This window comes from Notothenia rossii (genome assembly GCF_949606895.1).
Source record: "Notothenia rossii genome assembly, chromosome: 6".
Lineage (NCBI taxonomy): Eukaryota > Metazoa > Chordata > Actinopteri > Perciformes > Nototheniidae > Notothenia > Notothenia rossii.
The window spans coordinates 80,701,048-80,726,624 of NC_136909.1; the positions used below are offsets into that span (position 1 = coordinate 80,701,048).

The 25,577-nt window shown below is 40.5% G+C and overlaps 1 protein-coding gene across 2 annotated transcripts; it reads right to left on the reverse strand.

The window, feature by feature from the left end:
- Positions 1-552: 552 nt before the first annotated feature.
- bcl2l11 (BCL2 like 11) lies at positions 553-25,543 on the reverse strand. Of its 2 annotated transcripts, XM_079690389.1 has the most exons (5): positions 24,470-25,543; positions 22,370-22,776; positions 17,722-17,843; positions 13,363-13,452; positions 553-1,933 (listed from the first exon to the last, which is right to left on the reverse strand). In XM_079690389.1, exons 1-5 carry the CDS (start codon positions 24,484-24,486, stop codon positions 1,784-1,786), a joined length of 786 nt encoding a protein of 261 aa, XP_079546515.1. In that variant the 5' UTR covers positions 24,487-25,543; the 3' UTR covers positions 553-1,783. The 2 variants fall into 2 exon arrangements, with proteins under 2 accessions (XP_079546515.1, XP_079546516.1); XM_079690390.1 differs by lacking the exon at positions 13,363-13,452 and having other exon boundaries at positions 24,470-25,527.
- Between the last annotated feature and the right edge of the window lie 34 nt (positions 25,544-25,577).

Genomic DNA, 25,577 nt, shown 5'->3' on the forward strand with positions numbered 1-25,577 from the left:
CTTCAGAAGACCAGCTTCCCAGTAGGTAGCTGGTCTCTTCAGTGGACCACTGCTGCTTGTTAAGTTTCTCCATCGTTGTGTACAAACTGGATGAAACGCCGGCTTTTTGTTGTTGTTCAGGAGTTGATCCCGCCCCTGCCCCTGCCCCCGCCTCGACGTGAGCGTGACGTATGTGGTGCTTTTGCTCTGGCAAGACAATTGTTTGGTGCTTGAAATGAACCGGATTCCGGAGCTAAGAGGCTGCTCCGCTGCGGTGTGAACAGGAAAACCCGGTGCTTTTCAAGCTCCAGCTCCGAAACGGCCCTGAAACACCGTTGGTGTGAATGAGGTATAAGAGTCTCACTCCAACTGGGCAGCGAAGCAACAAATACTCAAATAAAGTGACTGCTTTTGTTTATTCCCGTGCAAATCCTGTGTTTTAATGCTGAAACCAACCAGAGCAAAGAAGGAAATCATTTTGGAAAGTAATGCTTTTGACACTTGTAAGAATTCATCCACACTGACTGCATTTGGTGATAAAAAGGATTCTGAAATGAGGGAGATAGGGACCGATAGAGGCTACAGAGAGAGAGGAAGGTTTATTGCCAAGGTTATTATTGTTCTAAAATTAATGTCTTTGTCTTTTTTTGGCAGGTACAGTAAATTGTAAAAGGTTTAAGTAGTCATGAAACACAAAAAAAAGAACATGCCGTTCCAAGATGGGAAATGTCTGAAATGCAAAGTAATGTGTTTCCACCTTTCTTTAAAAGAGCGTTAGGATGTTGCATCGTTTTGAAGTACCATTGAAGGGATAATATTCCTGATTACAGATTAGCTAGCCAAAAAACTCGGACCCAGGTTGTTGAAATATGACACACAAAATAAAATGGACCCTTGTTATTAATGATGACACACATGCCGTATTAAGCTGCAGTCGGACAGGATTCATTTCCGAGGAACCACGGGGAATTTGAATATATTGTTTAGTCCCAAATGTGTATTTTAATCTAGAAAATATCGCTTTGTTCTGTTTTTTTACAATCAAGAATGCTGTATTACCCAGCTAACCTCAGCCCTGTCCGAATGGGGTTTAAAACACACGTCATGAGATCTCAACACTTTTCAACACCTTCATCATTCAGTACTCAAATTATCAGGACACTATTAATTTCTGTGGCTGAAATAAGACATAAGCAGAGACGTAATTCACGTTAACAAAAAACGTAAAAATGACAGTCGTTTGTATAAAATGTTGGATAAAAACAATCATTTTGGCCCAATTGGTTTCCACAGAGGTTGTTGGTATGTTGCATGTTGGTGACGGGACGTTCCCGGACTGAAACCAGGGGGAATGATTGGGAAAAGTCTGCAGATTGGAACCGCAAACTTAAAAAACGTTTGGTCTTGAGGAATTCATAATCTCTGTCCATTAAAAAAAAACCTTAAAAGAAGCTAAAAGAGTAAACAGGAAACTTTAAAAAGGCACATTTGAATTTCCACAGGCATGTGTTGGTGATATGACGACATCTGCGCTGGAAAGGAGTGAAAACATTGTGGCTCTTTGGTGGTATCGCAAACACTCAACAAAAAACGAAAGTCCGGGCATATTAGAGTTCATTAAAGGTACTAACCAATCGTGTCCTTTTAAATAACGACAGTCAAAAGTTTCCTTCTTCCTCGCTAAAATCGGAGGAAAGAGGGTAGGAATCAGGTCTCCAAAGACAAACAGGATCCAACTCGGAAACATCATAAAGGAAAATGCTAGGTCTGCTGATTTTCCAAGGGGTTGAACCTGAGAGTAGTCCTAGCTGTTGGCACTTCCTTGAAGGTAGATGATGCGTCCAATCAGGAGGAAGAGGAGGCCCATGCAGAGCAGCGCGGCGTGCTCCTGGTGGATGTGAGGCAGCGGGTTGGGATGGATCACTACCTGTCGTCTGAGTCTTTCTGCCTCACGCTGCAACAGAGAGGAGAAGAAGAGATGTTGCACTGTTAATGAAAATGTGGTATGTTTTAGAGCCAGTATTTTTGATTTATAAGAAAGGCCACCTAATTGTGACGTCTGTAGTCAACACACTATGAAGGACTACAATTCCCAAGGCGCCTGTGCTAAAGCCACAGTGATGGGCAACCTGTTTGAGAGACGCCGTTGAGGAACAGTTTTTAACCGTACACGTACAAATCGTCCAATTACCCTATGAAGTTATATAAGCATTATTAAGAAAGAAAGAATACCTAAGTTGTTTATTATTTTATTTGAGTTTTGCTTATTTCTTTTGAATATTGTAAAGGACTCTTATCTTTGTTGCATGTGCGGAAGTTTGTTATTTTATTTTGAGCAAACACATCACAACATCATCTAAACCACATGTGTCAAACTCAAGGCGTCAAACTCAAGGCCCGGGGGCCAAATCAGGCCCTTGGTGGATTACATTTCGGCCCGCAGGATAATTTGTAATTACTATTAGATCTGGCCCGCCGGTATATTGCACGCACACCTTCACTCCATCCTGACGTTTTCCTCAGCTCAGAGCCTGACCCCAAACATTGATGACCTTGCACCCAAGATGAGATGCCAAGTATCTGCTTGAACTAGCATCACAGAGCAGCACACTGAGTTTAATGGATGTTTCCTTCTTGCGACAACAGGGCATGTTTGGATTTTTCTTTGAGGGAAATAGTTTTTTTGAAGCTGTTGTTGGCCTGTGGGAAAATGTAATCATAAGAAATGACTCTGGAAAAGCTGCAGATAGAGCCATAAGAAATTAATACAACTGATTATTTAATGTTGTTTTATAGGCAATAATTTAAGCTTTGTTAGTTCCAGGTTTAATTTGTGCAATAAGTTCATTTCAATAAGTTTTGCAATAAACATTGAACCAGTCCCGCCCTCGAATAGTACCAATGTTTTCATTTTAAATTATTTTTTATATTTTTCTAGTTCTCTACCGGTGTTTTTATTAATTCTTGTTTTCATGCATCACGACACCAAGTCAACCAGTTTCTGAACAGAATAAAAAAGGTGAAAAGTTAAGTAGTGGAGATATGACAACAGAATTATATAATTTTCTTTGAATAGATGACGTTTGATGGATTATTCGCTAGCCTCTCTTGGTTAATGTGCTAAAACTGTCAATGTTTCCATTCCCACACTCTGCATATAACAGTGATATGGTCAAACCAATGGGCCTTTGATTTCAGACCAAAGCAGCGTCTTGTTTCTCGCCTGAAAGTAGCTGAAAGGACCGCTGCCGTGATGTCATCAGCTGTAGCTAGGTGGCTAATTAAGCTAATGCTAGCTCCGTGACTTGATTGAAAACATTTCATTTATAACTGTGTTTGCCTGCTTAGCTGACACAGCTGGAGTAGGAGGTAACATTGTTGTTTTGGTTGACTCATTTTGAGATGGAATATAAAAGAGATGTTAAGATAATGGATAAACATTGTTTTGTTAAACGTAACGTAACATGAAATGTAAAGTGAATTTGGCTGAAGCTCTTGTGAGTTAAACTTTCCCAACTGTGTCTGTTATTAACGGATGAAAAAAGTCCTGTTCAGGGAGTTCTTTGTGACACACACACACACACACACACACACACACACACACACACACACACACACACACACACACACACACACACACACACACACACACACACACACACACACACACACACACACACACACACACACACACACACACACACACACACACACACACACACACACACACACACACACACACACACACACACTGTGTACATCCACAGGAAGCAGGTAAGTATAGTTCTCTACATCCTGCCACAACTCTCTGTTCTTCCACCGTCTCCAGGTGTGATGTACTTTTTTAAGAGGGTCATTGAGGGTCACCGAGTAATGCACATCCACTGCATTTTTCAATTGTCAAATGTTTGGCCAAACCTGAGATAACCCTGAGGACATCATTAGTTTTGGTTTATGACTCTAATAGTTCCTTCCCCTTGTAAGCTTTAACTGTCTTTTCACTTCTTTTTGGCACCATTCTGAAAACACTTGGAACGCTGTTGACTGAATTGGGTATTTTATATTTCCATCCTGCTCTCTACCTCTGCAACAGGAAGCTCCAGCCACACTCCAGCAGCAGATTTTCCCCAATAAGTGAATTTCGTTATTGAAAGCAAGCTAAAACACATTGAGCCTAACACCAGAGGAGGAAACAGCTGAGTGGAAGACTAGTTTACCCTTTGGAGATTCAGTCTGATTCACATTTTTGGCAATACCAAGTCTATTTCTTTACTGAACTATAGTAAGTCCAGAGTAAAACATGTCAATATTAACAATAAGGATGTATTTCTATTCATTGATGGTCCTCACTGACTTTTGCTCCAGTAGGATGTAGTAGATGGATATTTGAGATAGCAATTGAAAGGACCTAACTGTTGGATAGATTGCCCTGAAATTTGGTTGAGGAATTCTTGATCCCCTTAGGACAAATTGTGAAGACTTTGGTGATCATTTCGATTTTTATTTAGGGCCATCATCAGGTCATCCTTTTTGTGCATTCAACATGTGGTTTATGTCCAAATACCAGCAGAACTGATGGCCTTCCCATCTGACTCAGCTGTAATTTGTTTAAGCCCCGAGCCTGTTTTTCAGGTCTCAGGCTCACAAATGACATTCCCAGAACAAATGACCATATCTTCACTTCTAAAAGGGTTAAATTAATAATCTTTTTTCTCAAAGCAAGGTTACGCCTGTGAGTTGGATGTAGAAGTGTCAGAATCAATATAGATGTTTTTATTTTAAAGTAAATTCAGATTGGACACAGTGAGAAAATGTAAATTATTGTGTCCGTCCAAAAAAAAAAAAAAACTTATCGTGAAAACCACCCTTGAATGATGGGTTAGTAGACTACAAGCTTTAGGAATCCAAACTACAACATATAATAAGTACCCTGTATCAAGATTGATGCACAACAAGTGCAATTTGACCTTTTTAGACAGATTTAGCAAAAAGAAAACACTTTTTGATTTGACCTATCTCTGGCCCCCCTTGCTCGATGTTGCTGATTGACATCTCTTTATAACCGTCAGAGCCAATGGAATCGAGGGGAACTCCCACATACTCCTTATTTGGTAATGTGTGTGTGTTAGACTGCCGCATAGCCAAGACCGGAAGCTGCGATAACTCTGGTGGCTACCATTAGCAGCTAACTTTTACTCTCCGATTTTTACATAAAAATTGAATTATGGATTATAAATTTAAAAAAGTATTACCCAGAAACATTAACAACCTATGGATTAACCGATTCAGCCGCGTTTTTTCTCGTTTTAATGCCATTGAACAAGTCTTTTGATCAGATTGACAGCTACGGTGAGACGATCTCCCGTAAAAGCTCCGTAAAGGTACGTTTTGTGATGTCTGAGTTTGCTTCCCCTGTCAAGAATTCGGATCACTCAGTGATGATATATATACCTAAATAATCTGTGGAACCTCAGCTTTAATCGGATATCTTGTATGTGCAGTTACGATAAGTAATAAGGGTATCTTTTATCTTAAATTCTGTGCCAATGTCCGTTAGCATTTTTCGCTCAGGGGTCATTTAGATGCTTCTTATGAGACTTGTCTTTTGTTTTGGCAAAAATGGTTTGTATCGTCACTTAGCTGAGATTATTCCCGTTAATCTGGTATAACACATTAATAGGTTCTTAAATATTAAGATCCCGCCGGCGGGTACCTTGGGGCTTAACAGGTTAAAGTCCTTTTTCTTCACTTTAGCATGCTTAAAATGGTTAAATGTGTGACCGAATGCAACTAAGAGACAACGGTGCAGCTGTAAACTCTTATTGTTTTATCATGGGTTTGAGGTTTAGTTAAAATCCACTTCATTTTTAAGAAGAAAAAAAAATGAATAAAATCTCCACATCTGGACAAAACAACACATCTGGAAAAACACTGACATATCATAGTGTACTTTTATATGATCATCACAGTCTGACCTTTGTTACTCTAAATGAGCATGAGTCACCAGTAGGGTGACAAAACTGAAAGCTATTTTATTTGATGTTTTATTATGTTTTTGTTCCCTCCTGGCCAGTTTTGATTTGTATTTATGTTTTTATTTTATCTATAAATGTATGTTGTACCTACTTTTACAGGTAATACACTAGTTGAATTAGGAAGATGCATTTCTAAACACTTGAAGTGAATAATGCCTGCTGCCTTGGTTAGCCTTAGTTTACTTTTCTTTATCAAGATACTAAAGTGTTACTGCATTTTGACTTCACTTTCTGTCATTGTTTATTGGATGCTGTTGAATAAACAAAATGAAACAGAATAGAAATAGAGATTCTTTTTCCGGGGTGCTGTTGAGAGGGTGTCCCACATTGTCCCACACAAACATACTCCTTGTCCCACATTTGGTTTGTTGGGACCTGGTCCCCCTAGCCACTAGTGGAGCAGCAGAGATGATAAAGTCATTAAAGATTCATTTGATTTCATTAAACGTCATCTGTTTTCACAAAGGAAAATATCAAGACCATTTTTTAAGATCTAGTTACAACGCCGCTGCCTGGACTTCTGACATGACAGTAAATCACAAGCGTGGGTTTAGAAACTACAGAAAAGTGCAGTGCCCCTTTTCACCATTTTGTTTTACATCACAGATTAGATCTTACCCTTTGTTATAGGAAAGCAACTGTTGGTGGTATCTATAATTATACTACTATAGTTCTTGTTATTTTTTATTACATTTATCATATTGCAAATTAGAGACTTGTCTCTCCTCGAAGCAGTTTTGGAAGACTGGGCCAAGTTTGTGGTTTTAAGGTTGGCAGAGTTTCTGCGCTTTTTCCTAACCTCACCAACCGCTGTAAAGATTCAAAACTCTCTAGAAGATCTTCCGTTTGCCGACCGTGATATGTATCAGACATGAAGCTTGGTTTAATAGAAGATGTTACATTTATTGATCTACACGTTTATATATCATAGAAGAAACGGGATAGTCAGCAGTGCAAGTCATTCCTAAACACGTGTTAGATTATTCAGATGTTTGGACTCCAAATGCAAGATGTCTTCTGTCAGTTTTCACCTACCTTCTTTATATCCTCCACTGTTAGCACTTACTATATTTGACATGTTCTGCAGCTAATAAGAGTGGAGGAAAAACCGAGAATGACAGCACAACAGGAGGATGTGGTGCACCTGGGAGGAGCTGAGACGCGATGTGTGTGGTTGACGCATTTACATCTGACCAATATCTGTATACAATGTTTCTCAAACCACATCCGAATCAGATCAGCCAGATGCCATGAAGACATGATGGCATTTAACGTTTTTGCAAACCACAGATATGTTGAATGTCAACGTTTTTGAAAGTGATGTAGTGAAATGAGCGATGCGAAGAGCAAGCGAAGCAGAATATTGAGGATTTGCTTTCTTGTTTTGTGTTATAAGAAGATAAATATCACTGTCATGCTTGTGGATTAATTATAAAGAAATATCCAGAGGGCTGATAGCTCCAGATAAGACTCTATGCTGGGAAAACCATTTACCATGGCTCTCTTCAACGTGTATAAATGAGCATGTTGTGTCTTGCTTGTCTGATGTTGTTTTGTTGCAGGAATAAGTCCTAAAAACTAGAAATGAGTTAACATTAAAGCACTTCTGGTTCCCCTGAATGGGTTTTCAGAAAGAAGCCTGAAAAAGGTTTGTGGTAAGCAAGAGCTTAAGAGACTGAAATGTTTTTTTTCTACAACGTAAAATAAATTGGTACACAATCGCATAATTTACAAATGTCATAAAAACAGTGGTTGCTGGCCCTTTTTTCAAATGTGTTAAAAGGATAAAGTTCCCAATCATTCCTGACTAAACTTTTGCATTTTGGAGGGGTTCCAACACTGGGTGGGTTGTTGCTGCCGTACTGACGTTTATGTTTTAGCGGACTGGTTTTCTATTTGTTTATTTTTTGTTTGTCTGTTTTTGTATATCTGTTTGTCTTCTGTCTGTGTGGGATTTTGTTGGCCTTGGTGTTAAGCAGTATTTACGTTGTTACTCTACCTATTTTTCTATAAAGTGAAGATTTGTTTACCTACTTTTGATACATGCTCTGATAGAATAACTGTATGCTGTTGAAAAAACCCAATAAACAAAGTTTAAAAAAAACAGAAAACAGTGGTTGCTAACAAGCGGCTGAATGAGACTATAAGTAATTAGCTTTCTTATTATTATTGGTTCTGTTTTGCAGTTTACTGAAATCTAATAGAAAATCCCTTAGTTAAATCACTACGTAACACTCGCACTTCTATTGGTTAGCGCTCCAACAGATTGTACGTGATAGGCTAAGGGGCGGGACATCTCTAAGCGGTTGACCAATCACAACAGAGCCGGCCAGCTAAACAATCAGAGCAGACTCTGGTTTCAGACAGAGGGTGAAAAGAGGTGCTGCAGCACAGGCAGTATGAGAAAAATAAAGAGCTTTTTGAACATTAAAGCATGTAAACACGTCACAGTAGTAAATTACTAATATGAACCAGAAAATGATCTTTATATGTTCTTTTAAACACAAACAATAATGTTAAAAAAGTTACATTTAATCATATGTTCTTTTGGGAAAATTTATAATTACATGTGCATTAAAACATCATGAAGACAATTGGGCTGTTATTTGGTCATATTTCAGTTAGGGTGAGAGGCTTGATTTAAAGCAGATGTTCTCCTCAACTCACTGGTTGCAAGCTGAGAGTCTGAAACCAAGCCAAAACCAGTTTCACCAAACACTTGAGTTTCAGCCTTGAACCTCAGGACTACAGAAAAATAACCACACACGCGTGCAGGCACACTCAGACCCTATAGCTATCCTCCTAATAGTTTCCTCATTTGAACTCTTACCTCAAATAAGCCCTTCAATCATCTGAGAATAGAAAACCTGCTGCCACAAATCGTTTTCCTGCCGTCTCGTCACGTCTGCAGGCTTCTAACAAGTATGCTATTGTGATGCAATATGAGAGAAAACTGACATACAGGCATTTCAAAATAAAGAAGCAAAAAGCGAAATATCCATAACTCAAGTAAACCAACTCACTAGAGTCAGTCAAGCAGGAAGTCCACCAGTCAGATTTAAGTCACTGAACTAATAATGCACCATTGCAATCCTTAGCTAACCATTAAAACCATAAGCAAAAAAGCATGTGCCAAATATCTGCATATAATTCATGTCACAATCACTAGATCCTGTTTTGTTTGAATACTTTCCCCCTTCTTTTAAGCACCCATCTATGTTCATGTATTTCAGTTGACACTTGATATAAATTGGGCATATGAACGCTTCACAGTAAGGGTTTCTCCTTTATTGTACATCAGTTATTTTATAACGACAGTCTAATACAAGTGCAAAGCAGACACCCTTTATAAAAGTCCTCTAGTGTCCTGACTTTAATGTTGATGGGAAGCTCCAACATCCATGATTTGCGTTCACGTGCTACAGCAGTAGGCTACATCATGTTGTAAACCAAAGCCAGAAGACAGACAAGAAAAAGGCTGAGGAACAGATCAGTGTATTTAGCAGCTTTAAGCTAGGTTCAAAACACAGACTGTTAAAATGGGCTAGTTTTATAAAAAAATCAGCCCCTTTAAAGTTGTCGTGAAGCAGTAAATAATCAACAGACTAGAAAACGTTTTTTTTTGTACCATGTTTATTTCTGCTTTTGGGCATTTTAACATTGAGGTCGGTGTGTAACTACAGCTTCTGTGTCAGTCTGTGCTGTCATTGAGCCCCAAACATAACTTGATCAACTACCCAGTATGGACATTAAAAACAGCCCTCATCTAAATGGTTAGGATCTTAAAGTTGTAAAAACCGAATTCAGAGGTGATTTCATTTGGAGGCGGGGCTTAAGCAAACTGCAAGTATTCGCAATGGGCTTTATAGATACAGGTACTTTTTCCCTCAAGACTCAGGCCATTTTGGCTTCATGCGCCACTGAGCAACTTCGATAAGATTGAACGGACTCCCGCCTCGAACGCTGTATTAGTTCTCTTTATACATCCATGAGATGCTCCCATTTGTAGTCTTTGCAGCGAGTCAAGTGGCTATTATTGGAACTGCAGCTTTTGGTGTGCTCGGGCTCAGCCGAAGTTTGTCGCACGGTTCGAAGGAAAGGATATCAGTTATTATTTAATAATATATGAAGATGCCCAAACACAGAATTCAATTGATAGTTGTTGAACAGAAATCCTTTCAAATTGTGCCAAAATCCCAGACCATTGATAGGATACAAAAGGTGATTTTAATAACACAACTTTAAATATTATGTCTTTACTTTTCTGTTTAGCTTTGGAAACTTTTGATGCTGCCTTCAGACACATCTGTTGCAGAGAGTTTCACATATTTCATCTCAGCCTTGATTTTCCTTCTGGTGGCTTTGTTTTCACAGTGGAAACATTGAGTCAGCTCGTTCCAAAAAGCTCATGTGATTTTGTTTGGTCACCACAACTTACTATGCTGCAGCAAAAATAACTCTGTGGACTCAGGCTGCACTCATACTACACACACATGCACACAAGCAGACACACAGAGCAACAGCTGTCATTACTCCCTGCCGAATGTCCACTCTAAAACTCTGCCCGTTTAGTTTTCTAACTGCAATGTGAGCTTCATGTTTTAATGCACAACAAGGTGCTTAATGCATATGCTCTCATAATGTATAATGTCTGAATCTGAAACAACTTAATATGTTGCTCAAGAGAAGAACAACTCAAGGTTTTTAATCCAAAGTCTAGCTGACTAACATCGCTTTAAGTCCATGCATGTCCACATGACTTATGTCACCAATGTTTAAGAGATTCTTAAGAGTGTGACTCAGGGTTTTAAACGTATCTTTGTGTGTGTGTGTGTGTCTGGCCTTACCTGTTGCACACTGACCACATGTTGTCAATAAAGTAGAGCTTAGAAGCTGCTCATTGTTAATATTTGTGCAATATAGAGTCATCAGAAAGCCCCGGAAATATAAGAAAAATAAAACAAGAGAAGCATTCAACGGAACAATCCTTCAGCTACAGCAATGCTGTAAACAAATCAGTGTTTAGTTCTGCATTCCTGATAGAAACAGCAATGCACTCTTGGTTGAATAAGAAATAATGTGTTTCTCCCGCTCTTTGACTTGAACACACACAAACCAAAACAGCAGCAGCCTGTCCCTCTGAGTTATTTCTGTCTTCAGGACAAAGGTTTTTTTTACCTCCTACTGAAAGACGACTGTGTGACTGTGTTGGTATTTTTTCGAGTGTGTGTCTGTGTGTAGTTTGAGCGAGTTTAAGTGTGTCAGTGTTTTAATGTGTGTGTGTTTTGGCAGGATAATTAGACCTTGTGCTTTGCTCCCTGAGAGCTCTGTAACCACAGGGCTGAACCATAATGAATCCACACTGTCACGGACGCTAGGCTAACTAACACACACACACACACACACACACACACACTGAGCATGGTTACAGATGTTTGAAAACAAACAGAACACATATTCACGCACACATTGTGTCAATGTTTAACTGAGAGAGTATGGGGGGGGGGAGGCTGGATTAAATGAGGGCAAAGGAGAGAGCAGCAGAAAACAAATAATTACATATGATACGGCTGATGACACATCGCTGAACATGTTTTCCAGACAAATAATCAATCATCTCAATGTGCGTTCTATATGACACTATTTAAAGAAGTGCTTTGCTAATTTCTGAGACACCTGTGTGTTTGTGAGTGTGTTCTCAGATGATATGAGTCACATTAAAACCTTTACTACAGACTGAGGATATTCAGCCCTGCCTATCGTACGATGCCTTCAGGCGATGAAACTCTTTCGACAGGAGAGTGAACACACAGTGCTCATTATTCAACAGTTATGTGTGGTTCATTGTTCATACTGTCAGACAATGCGCTACAAAAATCCCCCTAAACCTGGTGATATATTCATGGATGTATATTCAAGTGTATCTCTTATTTTCGTTTGATTAATTTAACAATAATTATTCATATAGGTGTAGCATTCATGTTGCTGTCCAGTGCTTTATGTTTCTGATGATGGCTAAGAGTCCATGTTGCTCCATGATAGTTGACATGTTTTTTCTCCAGATGGTGGGAAAGATCGAAAGCTAAGGGATGACTTAAGTTGTAATAAATCATCCTGATGGGAGCAGGAACATCTGTACCGAATGTCATGGTAAATCATCCATGTGTGAAGTTCATGGCAGTGCTGTGAACTTGTTGGAATTTCCTTTTGTCCAATTTTATTTGTGATGTTGAGAATATAATCCCTCCAATGTGTTAGCACACTCAGTTTAATCTCAGTCTATTCCTCTTGGGACCATGACCGTCCTTTTGTGTGTGTTTTGGAACGTGTTCTTTTCTTCAGTTATATTGTCTCTTCTAGACCTCACACATGTTAATAGGACTGAATTAATCCTACTCTGATACATTTGTTTGGGGTTGTGGCGCTCTAACATTCACACCAGCTGCCTGAATCACCCTAAATGTGACGCTGTATCTGGTCGTGATTCATGCTGATTCACCGTCACGCCTGGCCTTGCCTGGTGAAAAAAGTGAAGTTCATGGAGTTCATCAAGTTCATTTGCCAAAAACCTCCTTTAAAGAAAATGTAATTCCACCAATGTGTCCTGAATGACCCAGGTCTCCAATGACGGCACAGAAGAGCTCAAAGCATGGAGGTTATTGTCTAAAGGAAACATGGTTCACTGAAAACTACACCTGCACACACTAGTCTGTGTTGAGTATGGTGTGAGTGTTACATGTTGTGTTACATGTTGTGTTACATGTTGTGATCATGGATGTTGCCCCTGGTTTCTGTTATGTGATTGTGATGTGCTATATGTGACATATACTGTATGTAGTACGTGTGTTGTTTATTGTTCCCTTTTATCCATCCCTTTCGCCTGAATCTACTTGTCTTTCATCCTTTTCATTTTATTTTATATTTTTTTATAACTAATGCTGTTGATATATTGTGATTTTAAGAGTGTCTATTACCATCTGGACAATAGCTGGAAATTAGCCATGTCGGCTAAAGCTGCTCCATTTACTGTTTTTGTGACAGTTCATCGATGGGGACTGTCCACGACACTATCAATAAATCAACTAAACTAAACTAAGGATGTGAAGTGGTGAATTTAACTGAATGTCTGGTGGTGGGAATGAACCCTGTAGTTTAGCCGTGTTTGAAAAAGACACAAGACCGTTTAATGATGCGTACGGAGAGCAGGCATTAAATCAAACCCCTATAAAAAGGAGATTTCTCAAGTTCTCAAGGATGCGAAAGATCTGAGGATAAAACAAGTATTCTCCTCTACCAAGGCATTAGGTGCATACTTGCCAACAGCAGAAAAGATGACAAGCAAACTTACTGCAATCATATGTTCAGTGTTGGTATTTTTTTCTTCTTGCCAATTCAGACCGATCCACCTTCCTGTACCGTGGCTCTTGTACACTGTTGGCTACGGGAGAAAATAAACAACCCCAATTATGCTAGCAGCCTCTTGCCAGCTGGGAAGTGAAAGGTAGATATTTACAATTTCTCCCACGATCTCACCCCTTCCCTGCGAGTATGACCATAGATGGAATAAGATAAATACAGGATACCTCACTGGCTTGATCACAGCCTTATTCAACCGCAACGAGGAATTAAAGCTGTATCTCTGACGTGTTATTAAAGTGCTTTTTCCTTATTTCTCTGGCTATTGAGGGTAACAAGCACTTTGTACGGCTGCGCTCAGGCAGGCGCTTCTGTACCATGTCTTCCCGGACAAACAGACTCAAATTCAGTTTTTTTCCCAGAGCCATATGTGCACTAACTAAACGCTGCTAATATTTAAATTATATAAGCCTTCCATGCAATACGAGAGGAATCGTGCAATTTAATTTATTATTCATTTACTGTATGTACATATTCCCTATCATGTCTATTTAAGTTCCATTTCTTGTTTTTATAGTGTCTTGTTGTTTTGTATATTGTCTTGTTGTTGCGTGTTGGCACCTTGAGTTCATTGTAATTTCGTTGTACCTGTACAATGACAAATTAAAGAACTATCTATCCATCTATTATGTGCATTTACCGTCACCGTTTTGGTTGTTCCCTAACAGCTCTGTCCTTATACTGATCATTATTTGATTGATGTTTGTGAAACCTGAAAAACGTCTTATGATGCAGTGGTTATGAAATCAAGTGTAACCATGCACAACAACAGGGAACAAACCTCCATGTTCCTCTTTTATCTGCCTCCTCATTGTTCTGCAGCGTGAACAAACATGCACGCTGACACATTCTGGATTATTCCATACCCAGGTTCACAGATGGCTTACCACTAAGACACAAACAAACACACACACTTCTCTTCCTCTCTTTACTAAATGTTAAATCATCACATTTCCTCTGCAGCTCGACTCACAGCTGTTAGAGCAAACCCGCCTCGCATGACTCTTAGCAAATACTTAGAGTTATTCCGCTGTCAGACGTTAAACTCCTGATTTTCCCAGACTTATGTGTCTTAACTTGGTGAAATGTTCAAGGTGCACGATGACTGTATATGTGATTATCCAGAAGGTAGGTAAATGCAGTGATTGATCAAAACCAAATCCTGAAAGATGGATGAGTAGCCCAGCTGTGTTAATGAGGGGGTTTGAGAGCAATGTGTTGACTGCTGGAACCACAAGTGCTCTCGAATAACATCGCTTAAGGGGTTTCATGGCTTTTTGGTTAAGGATGTGTGTGGGTTGAAGGGGGCGCAGAAGCATGATGGCAGAAAAGATCAACCGATTCCCTGTTGGATGCTCATTAACACCCAGAAGGTTAAACACAGGGGAGAACACATTTGAGTAATTAGTCTGCCTCGCTAGATTTATCACAGCTAATCTTTTGACACTGAGCGAGCAATTTAAAGAGGACCGATTCTGCTCATTTTCAGGTTCATATCTGTATTTGTTGCCTCTACTGTGAAATGCTATAATGTTCAAAAAGGTCTTTATTTTTGTCATACTGCTGCAGCCCCTCTTTTCACCCTCTGTCCCAAACCAGAGCCCAGTCTGCTCTGATTGGTCAACCGCTTAGAGATATCTCGCCACTTACTGTAGCCTCACGTACAATGTGTTTGAGTGCTAGCCAATAGAAGTGGGAGTGCTACATAGTGATGTCATGATGTTCCGAAACTAAACAAAGGAGTTCAATGGAGGCGTTTCAGATGGGGAAAGATCGTGGGAGAAAAACTCCCTGGGATTTTAGCCTTTGCAGACCATTCACATGCACACTACAGGAAAGAGGAAACCCAAAAAAGCAGAATAGAGCCTCTAAGCTCGACACTAGGATGTGACAGTCCCGTCATGCCTGTCCTTCAGTTATATTTTTAATCCATTTATCTGATGGGATTCAAGTTACCCATGTTTTTTTCACTCTTCCTCTCTGGCTTCCTAAAGCTCCATTCATCCCTTTGATAGTGGAGTAAATAAAACTGTGATGATGCAACATGCAGAAATGTTGCCAGGGAAACAGAAGCCAAGAGGAAATTAACTCTTATTGCAGCCACGCAACTTTACAACACAACCCGTCTGCCTGCCTTTCAGAGGATTTATATTCTCTGCAATAATGTAATTAACTCTTCAGAGACTACAGCTACTGTCATTTTTATAGCAAAACCACAGCTGATCAATCAAGCTTAATCATCCCTCTTTTAAAATACTCGTCATGTAATTTCCAAAATCTGCAAAATGGTAAGTTTCAATAAAGAGCCAGGTGGATAGTGGAAAGAATTCAAATGCCTCCGAGGTGAAAGTAGTATAATCCAGAGAAAGGTGATGATACAAGGATTGGTTTTGTTTGTAGTCTGTTTTCCTTCTGTGGTATTGGTATGCTGTGTGTGTGTGTGTGTGTGTGTGTGTGTGTGTGTGTGTGTGTGTGTGTGTGTGTGTGTGTGTGTGTGTGTGTGTGTGTGTGTGTGTGTGTATGTGTGTGTGTGTGTGTGTGTGTGTGTGTTAAGTTTAGGTCTTATAACAGTGTCATCTTATGATTATTAATAATGTAAAAAAAACATTGAACATAAGCAGACAATTGAAGGTTCCTACGTGTTAACAAACACAAAAGGTGTTTACATTTGGTCCATCTCTTCACTTATACAAGGTGATATGAAACCAGACTCTTACACGCTTAAAAAAAGAAAAGAAATCCAGCCACATTTACATCCATATTTTGCTGCAAGTATAGACTCGCAAAGTGATTTGTATTTCCAGTGTAAATAATTCAACACAACAATAACATTATCCCTTTTACAAGTGTGTCCAATATTCACAAGATTGATAAATGCTAAGTTAGAACCTGCATTCACAAACGCTTCCACTACGTCAGTTCCTCTGTCAGCCAGCAGAGAAATAACTGAGGCTGAACAAACAGGCTCCACTTTTATAATGTGAGCAGTCAGTGAGTCCCTCTGGGTTTCACCACATTTAAAAAACCCAAGTTGTACCACTAACTTTTGTTTTTGTTTCTTCCCCACTGCGGGAAAGTGTTTGAAGGCGGCGAATGGAGCTGCTTTTCCCCGCTCGGAGCTCAACAAGTCATCTTTTTGTCATTTGTGTTCTTTAATTTAGTGTTTTCTGTGGTAGATAGATCGTCTGCAGCTTCAAGCGGACTTCTCGGTTATTTTCTGATCAAAATCATTTTGTTCTTCTCACCCGGGGTGCAGTGGAAATAGGCTCCCTCAGATCTCCCATGGCGACATTGTAGGAATATTTTTTACCCCCAGCATTTTTTTTTTTAACCCTTCTGAGAATCTCGCATACCACATTCAAACAGAAAACCATGGATAAACAGCCTGTGATTTGATAAACAAACGGTTATCAATTGGGGCCAACAATATTATTGACTGTTGTTAGATTGGGACATAAATCCAGCACCTTTTTACGCTGCTATGGACAATCTTGCACTCATGTACATTCCAAAAGATATTGAAGTGACTGTTATTTTGTATATATTTATTGCTGTGTTTTTTTATCTTAAAGGTGGGGTAGGTAAGTTTGAGAAACCGGCTCGAGATACACTTTTTGTTATATTCCATGGAATGCTCTTAACATCCCGATAGCAATGAATATCTGAAGTGCTTTGACAAAAAATACATACAAAAATGTAAACTGTGGAAGCCGTGGCGCTGTAAAAAGCACAACCAATCATCTGAGCCGGCCCGGCTAAAGTAACTGGATGGCCTACCTGCCTGTCAGCCTTCCATCTGTGCACAAACTTATCTCGTGCCCTCATTGGTCATGTGCACGTTCGTGTGTGTTGGAGGAGGGGCTCTGTAAGGAAGAGGCAGATTTTTTCCGGCTGTGTATTTTCAAATTCTAGTGAACTCGAGCTGGTTTCTCCAAAAGTACCTACCCCACCTTTAATGTGTGCACATGTATAAATGTGTCTGTTGATTGTGTATATATAGGATATACATATTTTATACATATTTGTATCTATGGGATTGTAGGAAACGGCATTTCGATCTCTCTGTCTGTACAGACAAACTGAAAGATTGACAATAAAGTTGACTTGAATCACTAAACGGAAAGTGTACACACACACACACACACACACACACACACACACACACACACACACACACACACACACACACACACACACACACACACACACACACACACACACACACACACACACACACACACACACACACACACACACACACACACACACACACACACACACACACACTAACCCTGAGCAGTAGATGTCTGTTGAATTCGTCTCCAATGCGTCGGAGCTCTCTTCCGACTTCCTCCCTCTGCATGTCCCTTGCTGCGTTTCGTTGCTGCGTGCTAGAGGGGCTGAGAGATCGTCCTGAAACAAAGAGGGGAAAATATGCCCACCTTAGAATTAAGATCACACAGGCATGTATTATGTGTTTCATTTTTATTGCTGCTTTTTTTAGGCTTATGCAAGTTAGGGTTATCTACTTTTGATTAATAGTTTGAACATGCAGTCTGCATAAAAAGATGTATAGACATAAAGACACAAGTATATTTGGTGACCTTCAGAAGCATTTTTTAAAAAACTTTTTTTTTTCTTTCTCATCCAATTTTCTACTGCACTCCACTCATCCTGGTAATGGTATTGATGTTCCCACTGTAGTGGAGGCTGCGTCATTGTTGGCCAGAAAGCTGCATTACACACACACTATGTATGTACGGATCACTAGCATCCCATTATTTAAAGAGTGTGCGCCTCACGCATTATGACAAAGATGTGCAGCTGACTGGAACATTACACGTTTATGTACACGTGTGTTTCTGTGGCTGATCTGTGATATTTTCAGTCAATACTAAATCAGTATGAACAGTCTGAAAGCCCTGACCTCTTATCGAGCTTCACTTATGACTCACTAAGGCTGTTGTGAAACCCATGCTTATTATTTCTCACATCCTCCAATATTTATGAGAACTAAACAGCAATGTAATTATCAGTTCAGCAGAGCACTGACTGCACCCGTCAGTGAGATGTGATGGAAACTATAGGCACAGATGTGGAAATACAGGAAGTGTTTTCTGTAAAATATTAGAAAAGAGAACCAAAATGTAAACTATGTCAAGTGATGTTGTTGATAACTGTAGAAATGAAAGAATTAAAACACAGATAAGCATCTTTTTCGCTTGATGGGGAGTTCATTTTCAGCTATCTCTCAAAAAACATAAAGTTATTTAAATGGCTTACAATTTTGGGGCAAGCAATAAAAAGCAAATGATTTAGAAAACAGTCTTATCTTATTCTCCTTAAGAAATGGAGACATGCACTTATTAGCCAGCTTTGTTCTAAGTTATGTCGAAGCCTCAAGCTAAATCTATCTTTGTACAACTAGCCTCTAGGTTGTGTTATAATCAAACAGTGTTTATATAAATCGTAAAAGCCTCAAAAGGGACTGTTCCACTGGCGTTGTCTGGAGAACCTGCAGCACGAGGAGGAAGCATTGTGATGGGATGGCTGTAATGAACAACAAGATGATACACTGATCCGCTTTAGGCTTTTATCTCTCATTCACACAAAGAGGCCAGCTTTCCTGATAACCCAAACTGTTTTAAAGGACAATAATTGTGTGTGTGTGTGTGTGTGTGTGTGTGTGTGTGTGTGTGTGTGTGTGTGTGTGTGTGTGTGTGTGTGTATCTCCTATCTGTGCTATCTGATGGACGTAGCAGATTGAATGAGAGGCGAAGGGTTTCAGTCTGCATCTGACAAAAGGCCTGCAAGCCTATTTTGACTGCTACACACACAGGACTATTTTGATTACATACTTAATGAATAACACACACGCACACGCGCACGTGCACACACACACACACACACACACACACACACACACACACACACACACACACACACACACACACACACACACACACACACACACACACACACACACACACACACACACACACACACACACACACACACACACACACACACAGTTCTGTTTTGACTGGTATCTTGTCTGGCTGGCTGCATCGAGAGAATAAAGGAGACACAAGGCAATCAGTGAAGCTAATCACTGCTATTATAAAGAGAGGTTACAATAAGGAAGTTGTATTTTAGCATCCGGAGATAACTTTTGAACTTGAAAAACACCATTTATCCTACAAATGCAGATGTGGTTGAAGCTTGGGTTTTAATAGAGGAGTCGGGGGGGGGGGGGAATCACAAAGTCACGCAATTCTAACATGCAGTTTGTGAGTTTCTGCATTTTAAGTAAAGATGACGAGGAGAATCTGAAAAAACAAATGAAAAGTTCCCCATGATAATGATATTAATAAGCACTAGTTAATATATTTGTCACCCGCTGCACTAGCACTGCTAGGGGGTTCACACAGCTGTTTCTTTTGTTGTGCCAAATCTCAGCCTCATGTCACAGCTTTGTTTGTTTCGAAGTAACAGGATGGGCAACTTTAGCCGACAGCATTATAGCTCTAAGCATGCGTGTCTTCTTCTGTTTACTCGTCCGAAAAAACAGCAGGCATAAAAACAGGGTCAAGGCAGTGAGAAGTGATTAATGTCTAATAAACACTTTGGTGGCTCCATCAGTACGAGCTGAAAACCACAGAGCCTCAACACACAACTCCTGGAAATGCAAAAGCTTCAACTAATACTTTCATTGCCTCTAGTTAGACTCCTTAAAAAGGGAAGTACACCGATTTAACGCATGAAAGTGTGTCTTGGAGAGTACTACTGCGTATGTGAAAAAGATTTATGAAGCCGAACTGTGACAATTGCCTAAGGTGAAGACCATTGAGTTAGTTTGAGAAAGGAAAAAAACTCAGAGGTGTTGAGTTAGAAACAAGTGATCTTATACACTTATGTAGAACGCTGCTTGAGGCTAGCGGCTCGAGGCTACATTAGCAACTAGCATAACACATACAAATCTTCAACCAAACCGGCAGAAGGTTGTTTTGCATTGTGGGTAATGTAGGCTAATGGTTTTGACAAGGAAAACACATAACAAGTGTGGTTTTACTGCAACCAGTTGTATACCTTTTTGAGTCCAACTATGTTTTGGAGGTGCTATGAATGCTAAATATGTATACGGCTATACGCTTAAATAACTTTTACTTAACCCTTAAATCTTGTATCATCTTCAAATGCGGCAAATACTTTATAATCTTGAGAGAAATTACTATTTAATAGTTGTGTGTAATAAAATATTGGACTACATTAAGTAAATGTTGCTTTGATGTGCGCACAGACAAATGTACGTTCTTTATGAGAACTTTAACATGGCATTTTATTGCAACTAATCAAAACGCTAACAATAGATATTTCTGATAAACATTTCGTGGGGCAGTACTGAAAATGTTAAAGTTTTTCTGCCCCTCAGATTCGCTGAATGGTTGCTGCCACATTCGTATTACTTTGATAGTGCCTGCAAACACACACACACACACACACACACACACACACACACACACACACACACACACACACACACACACACACACACACACACACACACACACACACACACACACACACACACACACACACACACACACACACACACACACACACACACACACACACACACACACACACACACACACACACACACACATTCACCCCCCCCCACACACACACCCAAACACACACCCAAACACAACATTGGGCGTAGCCAGAAGTCAAGACCCTTTTCCTTCCTGTAAATCTGACTCAGCAGGATTCAATGAAAACTGTGAATCCAAGGCAGCAGTCCAACGTCAACAGGTCTAACAAACTCATTCACAAAACTCACCCGTGCAAAACAAACAAAAAGTACATTGTCCTTACACCGTATCACGAAGTGTCATTATGTGTTATTTTGAGATGAAAATAATCACTTAACTAAGGGGTTAGTTCAGGATTAGGACTTAAATGGTGACATAAGTGAATGTCCACTGTTAATAGTTAGTTAATGTCTTTATTCCGTTCTAATGTTGATATAGTGGCGATCACGTTTGTGCAAATACATTACATTGCTATTAGATTTTGATTGTATCTGCAGGCCTTTGGAAGGATTTTACACACTCATAAAAAAGGCAGCAGAAATTATCAACAGGAAGAGGATTATTACGATGGAACAAAAACACAGGAAATTTGGCAGCACTGAGGAGTCATAGTAGTTTGTTTTTGATCTGCATGTTTCTGCCTGAATATCTTTGGATTTCCCTCTGAGAGCAAATTCCATCTGAGTGATTTACACATGTGCGAGTAAAACAATATTTTGGAAAGATGCATGAGTAAGTTATAGTAGGAGGAAAAGGGGAGTGCAACAACCTCAAGTTTTTGTTCATCTTCTTACTTTCATTGTTAACATTTAACACCACCCGCCCTAACCCTCAACTGTTTGATAAAGGAAGCTTCAGTGAGTTTGTGCCGGGCTCTGGTTTCATATTTTGCAGCACACCCACACAGCAGCTATTTCACAGAGAAAACAGTGAAAAGCTAACTGGCTGATTCAGGTCAATCATTTTCACACTTTACAGGTTCAGTTTTTTCAAAAGGGCGGGACACCTACACTTACTTTAAACACTTCAATTTGAAGGAATGCATGCTTCATAAATCGGATAAACTAGATTACAAAATGAGTAGTGATTTAGCATTATGATTACAAGTCATTGTTGCTTTTTGAGGAAAGTCACTGACTTGAAGGATAGCAGCAACACGACAAAGAAACGTGCTCAAAAGTGAAAACGTGTGCCAGTAATGATGATGGGAAGTGCTCCTATAACGGTCTTTAAAATATATGCTTTTGTGACATTAAATCCCTTTCCAGATAACTCTAAATCCTGCTTGGATTCAGTGTTCAGCTGATCGTCGGTAATATATGCAAAGTGCCTTTGTATCCTCACCGTGCTGCACGCGCGTCCCGGGTCCACCCCCGTGCGCCTCAGCCACGCGCTGCAGGGCGTGTTTCAGCACCTGTCCGGTCGGGCTCGGAGTCTGCGTGGCTCGGTCAGCCGTCACTGCCTTAGGGGAGAGCGGGGAGTCCGGCAGCGAGTCTCCCTCTAAGGAGAAATATCCACTGGATGTGCGGCGATTGAAGTTGAAAATCGATCTCTTCCGAAACACGTCGAGGCTGTCCGCAGCTGGGGAGCCGGCTCTGGTTCTGCACACGGAGGGCGAGGCCGGCTCTACTCCTCCGGGGGAATCGGGGGGACAGGAGGTTTGCGCTGAGGCTCCAGCGGCTCCCACGGGTAGTGGATCTGCTCCCTGTGGTGCAGTTACTGCTGTGGAGCCATCGGGGAGATTTGGTGGTCTGTTGGATGGTCAGAGCAGCACCGTCAGTGTGGGCTTTCGTCACTCTGTCTAAACAGCCTCGCGTCTGACACAACAGCTGATGTGAAGCTGCAAACTACGGACTGTTTCCAAACTATAAACCGGATTATTTCACAGGGATCGCGATGAGTGCTGCGCCAATGAGGACGTGCCAACACAAACTATGATGACTTATTTTATATTCTAGCACATGTGCCCCTGCAGCTGATACTCACATAAATATTCAGAGTTGTGCAGTTAGTATTTGACAGGTTCACGTGCAGTGAGTGTGTTCATGATGGCTAAAGTGTCCGCCTGGTGCGTCTCCATTGTTTAAAGAAGATGCTGATGCAGCAAATACTTATTTGACTGTATGTCTATGTGTGTGCTCGGGGGGTGGGATCATAAAGGAAGTGTCTGGAGTAAATTGAACTGCGTCACATATAACAGCCTGAAAGAAATCCGTCCCCGACCCGTCAGTCTGGGAATGTTATTTTAAGCAACGTTTTGTCTGATCGCACAGTTCTGGTTTTATTCAGGATTCCTTAGATTTCAAAAGTGTATAATTATTAAGATCTTACTTTTGGTGTTAACACTGCTTTGCATTGGGAACAACATTTTACGTCGTTGTTATGTTCAGGTTTAATCGCCAAATCTTGCCATTCTGATTAGAACGCCTCATCAAAATATTTTGACGCAGCGCTTCCTGTTGTCCAGACTGAACAGCAGCTTCCTAAACACAGGGATTCCCAGCAGCAATGACCAACTTCTGTGACAAATAACCGAAAATGATAAAAGACAGTTTTATTTTTACGCACAAGTCGTTATATACCGACAAAGACTTTTATGCACCTTAGATGAAAAAAGTCGTCCTTTTGCCTTTTACGCATTATTACGCACGGAGAAACAGCCTCCACACGCGGGCTTTAAGTGGGCGCCAAGTCTGTCCTGCAGCCATATGAGAATATAAACTTTCCCTGTGGGTTTCGGTGCAGATCCGACCCAAGTTCAGATGGGAGATATCAAGCGTGGCAGGCAGCACGTAGAGAATGGCACCCATACCGGCAAAAAAACCTCGCCGAGAGGGAAACACGCTCACCGGTACAACAAAAAAAACTAACAAACATTAATTTGATCCGGTGCCGAGGTGTTAAATGTCTAACGAGATCCGTTCAGCAGCACGTCTGCACCGTCACTGTGTTTACAGGATAAGGGCACGGACAAAGCCTAGAAGTGCGTGTGCGCCTCCCACCGGGCAGTAAACCGTGTCTTTAACATGGATACTTCACCGCTTAATATACTAGAGTGGTGCATTAAACAGCGGCTGAACTCTGTGACCTCGAAGATAGCAAAGCAATAGTGAAGGAAAAAAAACACTTTAATTAAAAGGAACACCGGACGATTTCTTATAGTTTGCATAATAACTCCGGACTCCTACTGTAAATCCCTCTAGATATACAACAGGAAAAGCGAACCGAAGTAGAGACTATTGACTTCTGTTTAAAGTTACTTTTACGCATGAAAAACGCGTAAAATAGATGTTTTTATGTCAAAAGAAAGCAAAACGGTGTAAAAGAAAAGTTATTATTAATTTCCTTTCTTAAACCCTCCCAAGTGGGTATGACTTGGGAGCCGCCGGTTTGAGGCGAAGTCGTTTGTTTAAAAGAACACACGATGCCTCTTTCCAAACTCACCTTGATGGAAGGGGCATGTCAGTGTTGGGACATCATCTCTGGCTCCGAAAAAAGAAATACGATGAAATTAGCTCTGCGTAAATATGTCCAACAACTATTATTATTCCAAGTTCAAATAGGATCCACAGGTCGAATGTGAGCTACACTTCTCAAAGTCGAGATAGATCCCAGAGTTTTGGCTGAAGAACAATGCTTGAATAATCCTCCTGGTCCGTGTGATCGTTGTCTGCATCTCCTTGCTTTCTCCCTGCCTTCTTCTCTTGCACTGCCTCCGGAGCCGAGTATGGCAGATTTTAACAGAAGAAACATCCCCGTCACAGAAACGTCATAAGTCCATCCCCACAGACTTTGTTTCCGTCTCTGTCTCCCCCTAGTGCTCAGAATCGGAGGATGAAACACAGTTCTGCATTTATCATATTCATAGTACTAGGAGCAGTGGGCAGCTATTATACAGCGCCAGGGGAGCAATGGGGAGCGGGAGGGATGTCCGGTGCCTTGCTCAAGAGCATCACGGCAGGGGGTGAACTGGGACCTCTCCAAGTAGCAGTCCACACTGTCTGTTCGGGGACTTGAACCAGCGACCCTACAGCTCCCAGTCCAAGCCCTTACTGACTGACCCACATGCCTCGGTGTCCCTCACTGTGAATCAAATATAAAAAGAGTCATTTGTCTCTGTATAAATGTCAGGTTGTGGTAGATCTGTTGATTAGAAATAAAATGTCTGAAAAAAAATCATTGATAAATGTTTATGAAAACACTATAAAGACGATTCTCAGGTGTGATCTACAACATGTATTTTAAATGAATAATATAATAGCATGTAAGTGGCTAGCATTGTTTAAAGGCTTGGTGAATATGAATAGCCCTAGATGTCATTTTGTTATTGGAAATATATATTCCACCTACAGGTTGGGAATAACTGCACATAAGTCATGGAGAAAGGATGGGCTTTTGGGAGAGTAGAATAGTAAGGGGACCCTGAGGAGCATGAACACTGGAGCTCCGGTGTTCACTTTCCTCCACCAGGAGTGTCCAAACTCTCTTTGGCTTATCTGGATTTATGCCAAAGAGTAGAGTTGGCGTACATTCAGACGTGTCCTGCACAGAG